General features: G+C 38.3%; 1 protein-coding gene across 1 annotated transcript in view; it reads left to right on the top strand.

Annotated features, from left to right (window-relative positions):
* Window positions 1–423: 423 nt before the first annotated feature.
* Window positions 424–12,922, top strand: part of lig3 (ligase III, DNA, ATP-dependent) — a 17,335-nt gene continuing 4,836 nt past the window's right edge. Inside the window, exons 1-15 of the mRNA XM_038707805.1 lie at window positions 424–536; window positions 1,684–2,264; window positions 3,600–3,728; window positions 4,940–5,155; window positions 5,286–5,437; window positions 5,676–5,842; window positions 6,806–6,883; window positions 7,005–7,173; window positions 9,179–9,334; window positions 10,500–10,631; window positions 10,714–10,793; window positions 11,341–11,428; window positions 11,536–11,613; window positions 11,731–11,854; window positions 12,697–12,839. Coding sequence (XP_038563733.1) covers window positions 1,712–2,264; window positions 3,600–3,728; window positions 4,940–5,155; window positions 5,286–5,437; window positions 5,676–5,842; window positions 6,806–6,883; window positions 7,005–7,173; window positions 9,179–9,334; window positions 10,500–10,631; window positions 10,714–10,793; window positions 11,341–11,428; window positions 11,536–11,613; window positions 11,731–11,854; window positions 12,697–12,839 — 2,265 coding nt within the window. The 5' untranslated portion in view covers window positions 424–536; window positions 1,684–1,711. The remainder of the gene's footprint in view (window positions 537–1,683; window positions 2,265–3,599; window positions 3,729–4,939; window positions 5,156–5,285; window positions 5,438–5,675; window positions 5,843–6,805; window positions 6,884–7,004; window positions 7,174–9,178; window positions 9,335–10,499; window positions 10,632–10,713; window positions 10,794–11,340; window positions 11,429–11,535; window positions 11,614–11,730; window positions 11,855–12,696; window positions 12,840–12,922) is intronic.

The following is a 12,922-nucleotide window of genomic DNA, read 5'->3' as shown; positions in this document are numbered from 1 at the left end:
TTTACATTTAAAAATGGCTAGTTTGCAATGATGAGACGTTGAGTGCTCCGGTTCAGCAGATGGCGCTAGGAACATTCTGCTATATGTTTAAAGGTCTACCGCTTTTCTGTGAACACAATCGAGCATTGTGAAACCACTGCTGCCCATGCTGTAGCCCCTTTGGCGTTAGCTTTGGCTTGATGCGTCAAGGTAGTCAGAATTAACCAGAAAGTTACCGGAAATGTACTAGGTGTCCATCGAAATAAAGCACATATGTCATCTGTTGAAATAGATAAGGCACCTCACATGGTCTACGAAGTGGGGCAATAGTTTGCGCTTGTTGATTATGGGTTGCACGCTCAATTAAATATACTCGAAATGGACCTTAATACAAATATCTCGGTTGATACAGCTTTTATTTTGCAGAGCAACACCGGAAGTGTGTTGGATCTTTATAATCTAATTGAAGTTAACTTGACACTGGTGTGTTGTTTGATAACAATGAGGATGAGTAGCAATGAAAACCGTGCCATCACATTTGACTAAGCTTCTATAAGGTAACTAAATAGTAGTAGCTAAATATGTGCAAAGATATAAGCTACATGTCAACTTCTTTTTAGATAGTTGGTGTGTAATCTGTTGTTAGCTAGCTGTCTGTGGGACAGAGGGAGTGTTTGGCTAAAGCTAATCAACTAACGTTTGTTAGCCTAACAGTTGCCTGCGTGTCATTAGACCTCCACGTATCTTGTACACCAAACAGTAATGTTTTAAATCATATATAGCGATAAATGGAGACGCTGTCTTTTAACATACAGTCACCGATAAAGTCTAATTCAACTGTTAAAATGTTGAGGAAGCACATACGTTAAGTTAAGCAATGTGTGTGTCTTAAGACTTTATAACGTTAAATGTTAAAACGAGGTTCCACCACCTTTTAAATGAACTATTTTGTAATTTAAAAAATATGGTGCATGTAACGTTACTGTTTTTGTATAGTTATATGGCAAAACTGTCGAATGCCATTCAGGTTCAGTTAACTTCACGGTTGGTTTAGCAGAGAATACACCATTAACGTTATCTCCTTTTGTCACATTCAGCAGTAATTCAGTAAAAGAGGCTTTTGCCTTCAAATTGTTTGCCAAAATTAGCAAACACTTGCAAAGACTTGTACTATTTATGTCACTATAGCACTATGCCTATACTCTTTATGTTCTTTTAAGTAGCTAGCATTTGTATTTAGATCAAAATAGATAGACAAACCAGGAGATTAACGTTAGTGAAGAGGGCTTTTGTACATTTCACTTGACAATGTTAATGTTGTTAATTAGGAAATAAGTGCAAATACAACTTAATGTGGTGAAAATATTGGATTAAAAACATAAGTGTGAAATATCCCTCCCAGCTAGAGGGGTCATGATGACCTGGAACCTGAGGGAATCTGTGAATTACTTTGGGCTCAGTTGTTGGGGCTTACTTTAACCATGTGTGTAGTGCATGCAGTGAAATGAGGGCTGATATGTGGGACACACTTAATGAATGCAACAGTTAAGTAAATGAGGCCAAGCAGAGTCAGTAAAGGTATTTTAAACAAGACGAGGGTTCCTGTGATCTTTGATATGTCAAACCGTAACCTAACCATTAACCTTTTTATGCAGAAAAAAATGAATTATCTCTTTAACCATTATGTCCCTTTGCTTTCTTCAGTTTGCAACGTGCCCACTGTCACAACTGGATGCAGAGACATCTTATTTTATTAGCTCGCAAGACTGTTTGTGTAGGCCAACGACCTCTTGGAGCACTTGTCAGGTGTCAGCAACTCTCAAAAGTGTGTAGAGCCTTTTGTGTCTCTTCATGCTTTAAACATCTACCTCCAGCTGTTCATGCGTTGCATTTTCCCCAGCAAATCCACCTTTTCTCCTTGGTATCCCATAAACACAGCCTCCTCCAAAACAATCCTCCCCAGCTTTACCTACAACAGTGTTTCTCCGACCAGCCAGATATGGCAGAACAAAGGTTCATCGTGGAATACGCCAAACGCGGTACTGCAGGATGTAAGAAATGCAAGGACAAAATCCAAAAGGGCATTGTGCGCATAGGGAAGATTGTGCCAAACCCTTTCAGCGAGTCTGCAGGGGAGATGAAAGAATGGTATCATGTGAAGTGTATATTTGAGAAGCTGGAAAGGGCAAGAGCCACCACGAAGAAGATTGAGGACATCACAGATCTGGAGGGCTGGGAGGAGCTGCAGGATGAAGACAAGGGGCTCATAGATAAACATGTTTCAGGTACAATAGGCACACTCAAAATTACTTTTTATACTTATCAATAGCCATATTTCTTAGTAATTTTCAGTACTTCACAGCATCTAATCAGTGTGACATTTGTTGTCTTCTGTATATGTATAACCTTTTGTTGTGGATTCTCTCACTCACTGGGAACTGCTGTGTAGAGGCACTGATCTTTGATTGTTCTAGAGACCACATGTAATCAATACATTATCACACTTCTGGAAAGTTAGCAGTCAATCAAACTGACCAGAGACTGCAGGGCAGTGTTTATACTATTACAGTATTTCAGGGTATTTCTGCAAAAAATATCTTCTTGATACTGAAAATTATATATATATTTTTTTGTTTGTTTTTTTAGAACTCACAATAGCTGTTGAACTCTCCTTGTACTGAACCGGGTGCTTTTGGTTGAGGTGGAGAAATAAGTTATATTGCCTGTTTTTTGTTAGTCTTATTGCACTTACATTACCGTGGTTTGTTGTACATCTGATCTTTTGTTACCAAACCAACCACTTCCACAATACTGAAGTTGCTCATCTTTTTGGAAGCAAATCCTCCACCATGGAGCCCTATATTATCACAATATGATATATTTTTAAATCCTATTTATAAATTAAGCCAATGTACTGCTGTCTACCCCTACTGTCCACAGAACCTCAACTTGCTAAATTTGATTTTGCATTGCTGGGTTATACTGTATACAGTTATACTACGCTAGGGGTGTCTCACATTATAGCACCTAATGTCAGCTTACCTGTTCAACCAATATAACTAATTAGATGGCTTAATATTCCATGAGAGGGAACATGTTCTCAGGATGTTTTCACATCAGAAGATTGTAGCTACAAGAAATTTGGAATATAAACAAACATGGGTGTTATTGACTTTTTAAATAAATGTATGAACTCTATCCTAGTGGGGGTTGGGTAAAGCTGGGCCACTTTTATGAGAAATGTTAATTTAAGCAGTGTGATGCTACTCTGCCATGTTTAACAGTTGTACCTGGACTGGTGTTCAGAGGTCATTTGAAGCCCCCATCTCAGGTTAGGCTTTTAAATTAAGGTTAGAATAACTAATCAAATGAATGAAGAAAACAGATTAAAACAACAGAGCAGGTAAAATGACTGCGTGTATATGGGTATGCAATGACATATACAGTATAGCTGAAATAGTGTAAGTATTAGGCTATGCATAGTGGATCCACTGAAGATGAATTCAGTGTTAATATTTTGTTCTTGTTTACACTAGGTTGATAACCTAAATTGGTAAGTTATGGTATGTCATGTCAAATTGTTCCTTATTTGTTCTGAAGCCATTTGTCTTGCCTTGTAGACCTGATGGCCAAAGTCAATGCAAGTCCAAAGAAGAAGGTGCAGGCCAAGTTAAACACTACCGGCCAGCTAATGGCTCCTCCTGCTGACCCGTCTGTCAACGCTCCACGCAAGTTCTCAGGCTTCACTGGTAAGATAGGACAAGTCTAGTCAAGTGGTTTCTTTTTTTTGCAGATTGATTTTCTCCTCCTTGGACAGCCAAAAGGAACATCTTGGATCAGAAAGGGTCAGAAAAATGTGTTCCACTTGTGTCTGATTATTCTCACATGGAAAAGGAAACACACCATATTTGGTCTCAAATAGCATTTGCATCTGCTTTAATGAACTGGCTTTTTAATACTTAAAAATATAGATGTTAAGATACAGAATGTAGAGCCAAACTTGCACAGGTACAGTTCAGTTTAATTTAGATTGTTATTGTCTCACAAGAGGCAGAAATGCAGCATAAAAACACATTCACAACACGTAAACACATTAAGATAATTTAATATTAATATTAAAAGTGCTTGTACTATACGCATAATAGAGAACACAATAAAAGGTTCACCTGATAAAAGCAGCATAAAAAATGGCAACAGTAAGAACAGGGATAAGATAAAGTGCTAAGCTACATGGGAAACTAACAAGCAGTTTTTGGTCTATTAAAGTTAAGAGTAATAAAAACTTGAACCTGTGCTTTTGGCCAGAAGGAAGGATGTCACATTCTTTACAGAGAGGATTTTCCAGATTTGCTTTAATGGATTAGGCTCTCTCTGCTAAAAATCTCTGATAGTTTTGCCCAGTTGATTCCTGTCTGCACATTCAAATTCCCATACCAAACCCAGACAAATGTAAATGATGGATCTGTAAAATGGCACCAGCGTTCTGTCCTCCACAGAAAATACACTATTTGTTGTCCTGTCTTGCATATTGTTCACATCAAAGCTAAATTACCAACTTAAATTGGTGGAGGCTATACTATTTTTCATAATTTCAGCATCAATGCTTCAGTAAAAACTCATATTTCTGAAATAATAAGATAATAAATACTGATATGATTTAATTTGAGTTGGCAGGGGAAGCTCTGAGCCTGAGAGACACAACTAGGATGTTGATGAATATGGATATGTGTATTCTGGAAACAATAGTTCCAAACTGTAATGTAACCTTTTTCATTTTGTACATGTATTTTTGTAAATGTTTTGGAGAAATTGTTAGCATAAAGGCAAAGTACAAAGGCTGAAAATTCCCAGAACCCAGTTATCCCATTTTAAAAGTGATGAGTAAATTCTGAAACTAACATAATCATTTGGACTGTTAAAAAAAACCCACTTGTACTGTTCCACTTCAATGTCCTGTCAGCTGCGAAGGCTGGCAGCTCCAGCAACCCGGGACCATCCTCCTCACCTGCAAAAGCCAGCCAAGGCAGCCCCCTCTCCGCCCAGCTTTGTGATCCCCAGCACAAGGACTGCCTCTTCAGAGAGTTTCGCAAGCTCTGTGCCATGGTGGCAGAACAGAACAGCTACAATGTCAAGACACAGATAATAGAAAAGTTCCTCAAGAAGGGCACAGGTGGAGGTTGGTGTGTTAATCGTTTTTTTTGTTGATGGGTTTTAGCAGATTTCAGCGTAGCAACTTGTGACAGAATCCATGGATGATGTTTCTCCTACTAAATGTTTGTCTGAAATGTTCATTTCTTCCATCCTAGATAAGTTCCATGGAGATCTTTACCTGACAGTGAAGCTGCTCCTGCCTGGCGTTGTAAAAAGTGTCTACAACCTCAATGACAAGCAGATCGTAAAGCTCTTCAGCCGCATATTCCGAAGCGACCAGGACGCCATGGTGCGCGATCTGGAGCAGGTCTGTGATCCATATGTTCTCACACATGCTTTGCAAATGTTCAAATGTATACCACATTTGCTGAATCTTTTTCTTGCCATTCATGTTATTATTCTAAGCTGTCTTGTTGATATTCTTAGATTGAAAATACATCTCCAGGATTTCGTTCTGGACCAATTATAGTCTCAAAAATGATGAAGAACTAAATGTTAAAAAGAACACTTGTAAAATACATTGATTGTCTCTTCTTTTTTGTAAGGGCGATGTGTCTGAGACCGTGAGGATGTTCTTCGAGGAGAGTAAATCATTTCCTGCGGCTACCAAGAGCCTCCTGACCATCCAGGAAGTGGACGCCTCCCTGACCCGCCTCGCCCAGCTGACCAAGGAGGATGATCAGCAGACAGAGCTGGAGAGTATTGCCAAAAAGTAAGACGGTTACAGTAATTAAGGCTAAATAGTTTCCAACAAATGCGTTATTGACTATTGTTTGAGTAACATCTGCTACAAACTGTTTTTAGGAAATTACTTTTCTTTATAAAAAAGAAACTAAAGATTTATTTTTTACCCCTTAAAAAAAGGGCCGGCGGCCAAGTACCCTAGACATTTTAGGGACATCAGAAAGTATTGAGACAGACTAAAGCATAATGCCAGTCTGATCATTTTAAGGTGAGAATGATATTAATCATTATGATATTAACTCTAATGTTCTGTATTAATACTAACAGTAATGTACTAAAATGTCAACACTGAAGCAAGATATGTAGCTGTACCTCTCCAGAGGACATCGTTAGGTCTTGCCAGACCCCTCAGTGACTGATTTTACTACAAACGTGTAAAAGGCAGAGAGAAAGATTTTGTGATTTGTTTTCACAATGTTTATAAATGTAGCAATTTATTTACACTTATTTTGTTTGCACTGCTTTTTTATTGTGGGTTATTAGTCAGTTTTTGCAGTTTTCCCTTCTTTAGATTTGTCTGCCTCAGGCATGTCTAACACACACAACAGATTTTATTTGACATTGTACCCTCCACAGCAGCAGATGCCAGGGTGGGACTATGTTTATTTGACATAAATTGTGTCTTGCTTGTTGTAAACAGAAAGAAGAATTATTTTACTACTTGTGGTATATGACATTGATAGGTTAAAAGCAAGCTCTTTGTATTCCTGTCTGTCTCACACATTCGTCTTCAAAGTGGTATTAAACACAGGGTTTTCTGAATCAGTTTCTGTGAAATACAGCACAAGTAAATTTACTACTTATGTTGTATTATTTTAGAACCTTTCCAGTCATATCTGCTTAAATTTCTGCTTCATAAGATAACTGTAATACTCCAGCATTTGCTTCACAATTTCCCCAAGTGATATTCTGTATTGTCTTTTCATCATAGATGCACCGGTAATGACCTAAAATGCATCATTCGACTTATTAAACATGACCTGAAGATGAACTCTGGAGCAAAACATGTGTAAGCGCCTTTGTCTTTTACCCAGAAGTTAATATTCATGTTTTTTCAACATTTTGAAGAAAGGTTGTGGTTTCATACCAACCTTGAACTCCTCTTTCATTAATTACTGCCTGTTATACAGCTTGGATGCTGTGGATCCGAATGCTTATGATGCCTTCAAGGCCTCGCGTAATCTGGGTGATGTGATTGAACGGGTGTTGAGGAATCAGCAGGAGGCGTCTAATGGTTCAGGACCCAGGAAACTCCTCACTGTGGAGGCCTCACTCATGACTCCCGTTCAGCCCATGTTGGTGAGTACTGCCACTAAAATGTGAAAAATGTATACACTCTCTGTTTCCTACAGTGCTCCCTGATTATTTTGACTTTGTGATTCAGTGCAAGGCTGATTTGTCTGTTTGTACACATTCAAAAATTGCCTAAAGTCACTAATGCATTTTAAAATAATTTCTTGAGGGAAACACACAGCTAAAAACAATTTGTTTTGATGACTACTATTTCTACAATTGCTCGACCTACAAATTTAAATGACTCCCATCCTTAGTACACGTTGTCTGATGTGATGACACCTGACCTTTCTGACCTCATGAATTACTTGAGACACAACGTGTACATACAAAGTGAATTAAACAGACACAATGTGTCCTTCAGGTAATGGCCTCATTTCATTGCTAATAGATTATACATTATGTGTCCAGCAATGTGCCAATAATATAATAATGAATGTTTGCTTCAGTGCAAGGTATGTGGGTTGTCTGTGAAAATAAACGGACTAAATTAGAGGTAGATTTCCAATAAAAGAAGGTAATTGTTGCTTTAAAAGCTTTTGGTTTTCAAAAGAAATGAGGTTAGAAATTAGATATGATCCCTCTTGAGAAGTAATTTAATGGGATGTCCTTGTCCTAATACCAAAGGCACCGTTTGACCTTTTTAAAAAAAAAAAAAAAAAGTTAGCTCAAAGGCTTTGAATATAACTTTACATTGTTGTATGCAAGTTAAAAAAGAGATAAAACAAATTTAATTTACTTTTACTTACTTTTTTTTACGTTTTTGTTCAGTTAAGATTAAGATTACTATAAACAAAGCAAGTGCACCTCCACACATACATTAAATAAGAGAGGAGGGACTGGCCTCACTGCCTGTGACTGGCCTGCCAGAAGATCGAATCAGATCCGTACATTACTTCACATTAGAGGAAAAGTCCGCAAGATGTAGAGAATGATGTTCAATCTGTTTCTAGTTGATTGCTCATCACTAGACAGCCAAACGGGCAGCAGCTGGACCTTATAGATAACTCAACTGTAAACGCGTGACTGTCCTGAATCCCTCTTTATAAATGTAGTTATTCTGCATGGTTTAAAAAGTGTTTTCCAAAGAACCTACAGACCATTAAATTGCACATTTCACAGAGGCTTTTAATTACACAGTTAAAAGTAAATTGAAATTCACTGCAGTTATATCACATTTCAGTTTTAAAATGAATAACACGGTCCAGTTCCTTCAGTGTTTTAAGTCTTAACTTCCTTCTCTTTTTAACATTTAGTTTGCAGAAGCTACATCACTTTCCTGATACATCCAGTGGGTAAATTAGGGATGGAGATACATGGAATTGAGGCAGGAAGAAAATGAACATGTTAATAGAAATACAGGTGAATGTGCAGTCACATTGCAGGAATGGTTATATTGATTATTGTTACTGTGCATTATTGCTAGAATACACTAGTACAATACTGAGAAGGACAAATTAGGTTTTAGGTGAACATTGACATGAACACGTCCACCAGAGAACTGAGTTCATGATGCCGTTTTGCTGAGAACCGTGCAGGCCTTTTCTCAATTGGTAACAGCTTCTCTCTTGCTGTCATCATTATTGCTATTATGCAAAACCATTTCTATTGGTTATTATAATAATACTGTTCTCAACCAAGTAATTGCTGAGACCTAGGAACACGCCAACATCTCTATAACAATGTCAAGATGGGTGAAAACAAAATAAAAACACGAGACCGGTTGTAAGAAGCCAATAGTTTTCTATCTAAACTGAAAGAGAGCTCACCTGAAATGTCAGGAACCAGGAAGTTGAATAGTAATAGTTGACTTATCAGACTCCTATTCAGTTATGTCACAGTTGTGTTTCCAAATCTAAGCAAGGCTGTGTGTAAGTAGGAAGCCTGAGTGACGGGTTCACTTTTGCCACTGGAGCAACAGGGGAAAACATTTAATGAAAAGCAACTATATATGAAAATTTAGTTCCTTGCTTGGCGTTTGGTAAATTATGGTTTTCCTTTATGATTTCAGGCAGAGGCATGTAAATCCATTGAGTACGCCATGAAGAAATGTCCCAACGGGATGTACTCTGAGATCAAGTATGATGGAGAACGAGTACAGGTCCACAAGAACGGAGACAAATTCAGCTACTTCAGCCGCAGCCTCAAACCAGTGCTGCCACACAAAGTCAGTCTTATACACACACACATACAGTACAAATGCAAACACGCAAACACAGACAGCCCGTGAAGCTGTATACCAATTAGTATGACAATGCATGTCAGAACAGAATCTCCTCAGGTTTGCCCCTGCAGGATTAGCAACTGAAGGGTATTTTTACAGCGTGACATTCAGACATTTTCCACTGTGATTTTCCAGCATTCGCTTTCTAAGCTGGAGGCAGAGAGTCTTAAACATGCAGGCATAATTGGCTCCACATCATGTTCATTAGCCCTGTCACACCACTAGAGGTTGCTGCTGTGCACACAATGTATACCTCACAGCAACCTTGCACCCCTGTAAACATCAGTAGTTAACACCAGGCACTAAGACACAAGGTAAATAAGCCTCAGAGCTTCTGTGCATGAGGATATGTACAAGAAATGTACATAGACCCATCCAAATGCTTATGGAAGCTTATCTATTAATTTTTTCTCACAATTCTGCAGGCTTTTAAATCATAAGTCTCTTTCTTACCTCTTACTTCAGCTTCACACATTATTATTGATGACGACACCTGGAGGAACACCTCTCGGGTACTCAGCTCCTGAGCCGCTATTTAAGAACCAGCACTACTATCTGTCCTTCCTGGGACTTGTTCTTGCTGGTGTCTTTTAAATTATGCCTCAGTGTTTGCCTTTTGCCCTGGGTGGCTTTAGAGATGTTGCCCTGTGTGACTGCCCTGCCCATGCTACCCATCAGCCAAATGGCTGTTAATGGACCCTCAGCCACTGTAATTAGGCAATTTATGTTAATGTTAGTTTAACATTCTGTGGGGGTGGGAATGGAGTGTAATTATAATGGTCCAAGTTTCCTAATGTTTTTCATTCTGATGAATGAAATCACTGTATAGCGTTTTAGATCATCTAACACAGAGTATGATGGAGGATACAAACCTAAATGAGGAAGACCAAATATTTTGTATCATGCATACAATTTTTGTCATTTCATCTATACTTTTTTATCAATTCTAAAAATGTTTTAATCTATACCAGGTTGACATTAATGCCCCTTATTATTTAGACAATTTGTTTGTCAAGACTATTGAAAACCTGAGGTGGCGCCAGCCTCTTTCCAATGCCTCTTATTTCTACTCAGTGACCCTAACCCTGTGTCCATGTTGATGTTTTAGGTGGCCCATTTCAAGGACTACATCCCTCAGGCTTTTCCGGGAGGCCACAGTATGATACTGGATGCTGAAGTCCTCCTAATTGACACAAACACCAGTAAACCCCTTCCCTTTGGGACCTTGGGTGTACACAAGGTGAGAACAACAGCCAATTTGCACCTTTTTTGTTCGTTGTTGTCACACTTCACACTTTCCTCTCCTTTCCTCTCCTTTTTAGAAAGCAGCCTTTCAAGATGCCAACGTGTGCCTTTTTGTTTTCGATTGTATCTACTTCAATGGTGTGAGTCTCATGGAGAGGTAATGTGTTTTCATTTCATTCACTATTTCAAAAGCATGTTTGCATTCCAGTGTATGAACAAAAACACCTGATGAAAATGATGCAAGCATGGACTTTTTAAGAGATGAGATGCTCCATCCAAACCTCAACAAACACTTATACACTAAAGCATTTGTTTTGTCTTTGTGGGTTGTTCCTCTGTCTGTTTGTTATTTAATATGTGTTTGGACTTTATTTAGAGATCCAACTTTTATTTCAATTCAGTTTATTTAAAGGAAGTAAGTTTTCCTGAACGGGCTCGGTGGTATTCAACTACCACAAGTTTTACTATATCTGATAACATTTTCATGGATTAATGAAAGAAATAAAAGTATTCTGTGTATTTGTGTAAAATATATCTATCAAAATTTCAAAATTCACGTGCATTTATTTTTACCCATACAAGATAATTTAATTATCTTGAATAGCATCTAGTTATGTCACAGGTTTAGTTTACATTAATAACTATGGACATTGTGAATAGTACAAGCTGTCTTACGTTTATCCGCTGCACATCATATTCTCCAGGCCTCTGAGTGAACGCAGGAAGTTCCTGCATGACAACATGGTGGAAGTCCGCAATAGGATCCTGTTCTCAGAGATGAAGCATGTCACTGTAAGTAAAACTCTGAATTTAAATTTCTCCTATGTATATCTGTAATAGCTCATGCGATCACGTGTGTTTATATATATATATATAAACATATATAATGTGTGTGTCAGAGGGCAGGAGATCTGGCTGATATGATAACTCGTGTCATCCGAGAAGGACTAGAAGGCCTGGTGCTAAAAGACATAAAGGTTTGTAGCTTCTTTTTTTTTTTAAATCTCCAAATGGAAAGAAACTGATTATGGAACATGTATCTAATGCTAACAATGGAAACATGTGAACACAAGCTCTATATCTTTATGTCACAGGGCAGCTATGAACCAGGGAAGCGCCACTGGCTGAAGGTGAAGAAGGACTATTTGAACGAAGGAGCGATGGCAGACACAGCTGACCTGGTGGTGCTGGGGGCCTTCTATGGAAAAGGCTCAAACGGTCTGTATAGCCATAACCGTCCACTGCACTGAAGACACTTCTTTATGCAACGGACTTCCAAGAGTCTTTTCTACTTTTTAATGTTCTCATTTGATCTCACAGTTTTAATGTAGTTTTTATGCTTGGCCTCTTCCTGTAAGATGTGGAGTGTGACTCTGTGGACACCCAAATTAGCTAACTAAGACTTTTTTTTTACTGTTACTCTTAATTTTTAATAATGCTATGAAAATTCTTTCAACGATCAGGGGGACCATTTTAGTGTTCACACCATCAGCAATACTGACACTTAATATGCGTTTTGACATATGAGAGCACTTGAAACTTCTGTACCCTTGTTGTTTAGTGAGTTCAAATATAATCTGAATGGATTTAGACAGGATGGTGAATTAACAATAATACAACTCTTTTACATTCTGAATACAAAAGCCCAGCATAACAGCGTTTCATGTGGAAAAAGTATGCAGATAGGACATATATAGATAGCCATATAACACAATGTAAGCATAACAAATTAAAAAACAAAGGTACAAATCTCAAAAGTATGCCAAATGAAGACGGCTCATGTAGTGTGAAGACAAGCTAATAGAGCAGAAACAGCAAATCAGATGAAACAGTTGTCATGACAACTGTGAGTCAAAAGTAGGAAGTGGAAAACAACAGCTAGAAAAAGGTCTAACAAGTTGATTTGAAGAGGTTTGTTCTGGGAAGTTAAGTGAAATGATAGTGTACCTGTGTATGCTCAAAGCCTGTTGAGGTATTATTAAGAGGATCTGCAGAGTCTCCACAGGTAGCTCATTCCTAAATTTCCCTATTAATGCCATGTGTGCTCTTTGACCCACCAGGTGGCATCATGTCCAGTTTTCTAATGGGCTGTTATGACCCAGACTCGAAAAAATGGTGCACAGTCACCAAGTGCTCCGGAGGCTATGATGACGCCACCTTGGCCAGACTCCAGAAAGAACTGGATGTGATCAAAATCAGCAAGGTCAGAGACGATCCACTTAGAGGCCTGCCTGGAATATTGAGCTGATGTAATAAAATGGAAAATTAATCTTTTGTCTGTGTGTG

The sequence above is a fragment of the Micropterus salmoides genome, unplaced genomic scaffold (assembly GCF_014851395.1).
Source record: "Micropterus salmoides isolate LMB-PRFRI ecotype aquatic unplaced genomic scaffold, ASM1485139v1 Ms_hic_scaffold_9, whole genome shotgun sequence".
Lineage (NCBI taxonomy): Eukaryota > Metazoa > Chordata > Actinopteri > Centrarchiformes > Centrarchidae > Micropterus > Micropterus salmoides.
The sequence above is the reverse complement of the archived record's forward strand: the minus strand, read 5'-3'. Positions and strand labels throughout refer to the sequence as shown.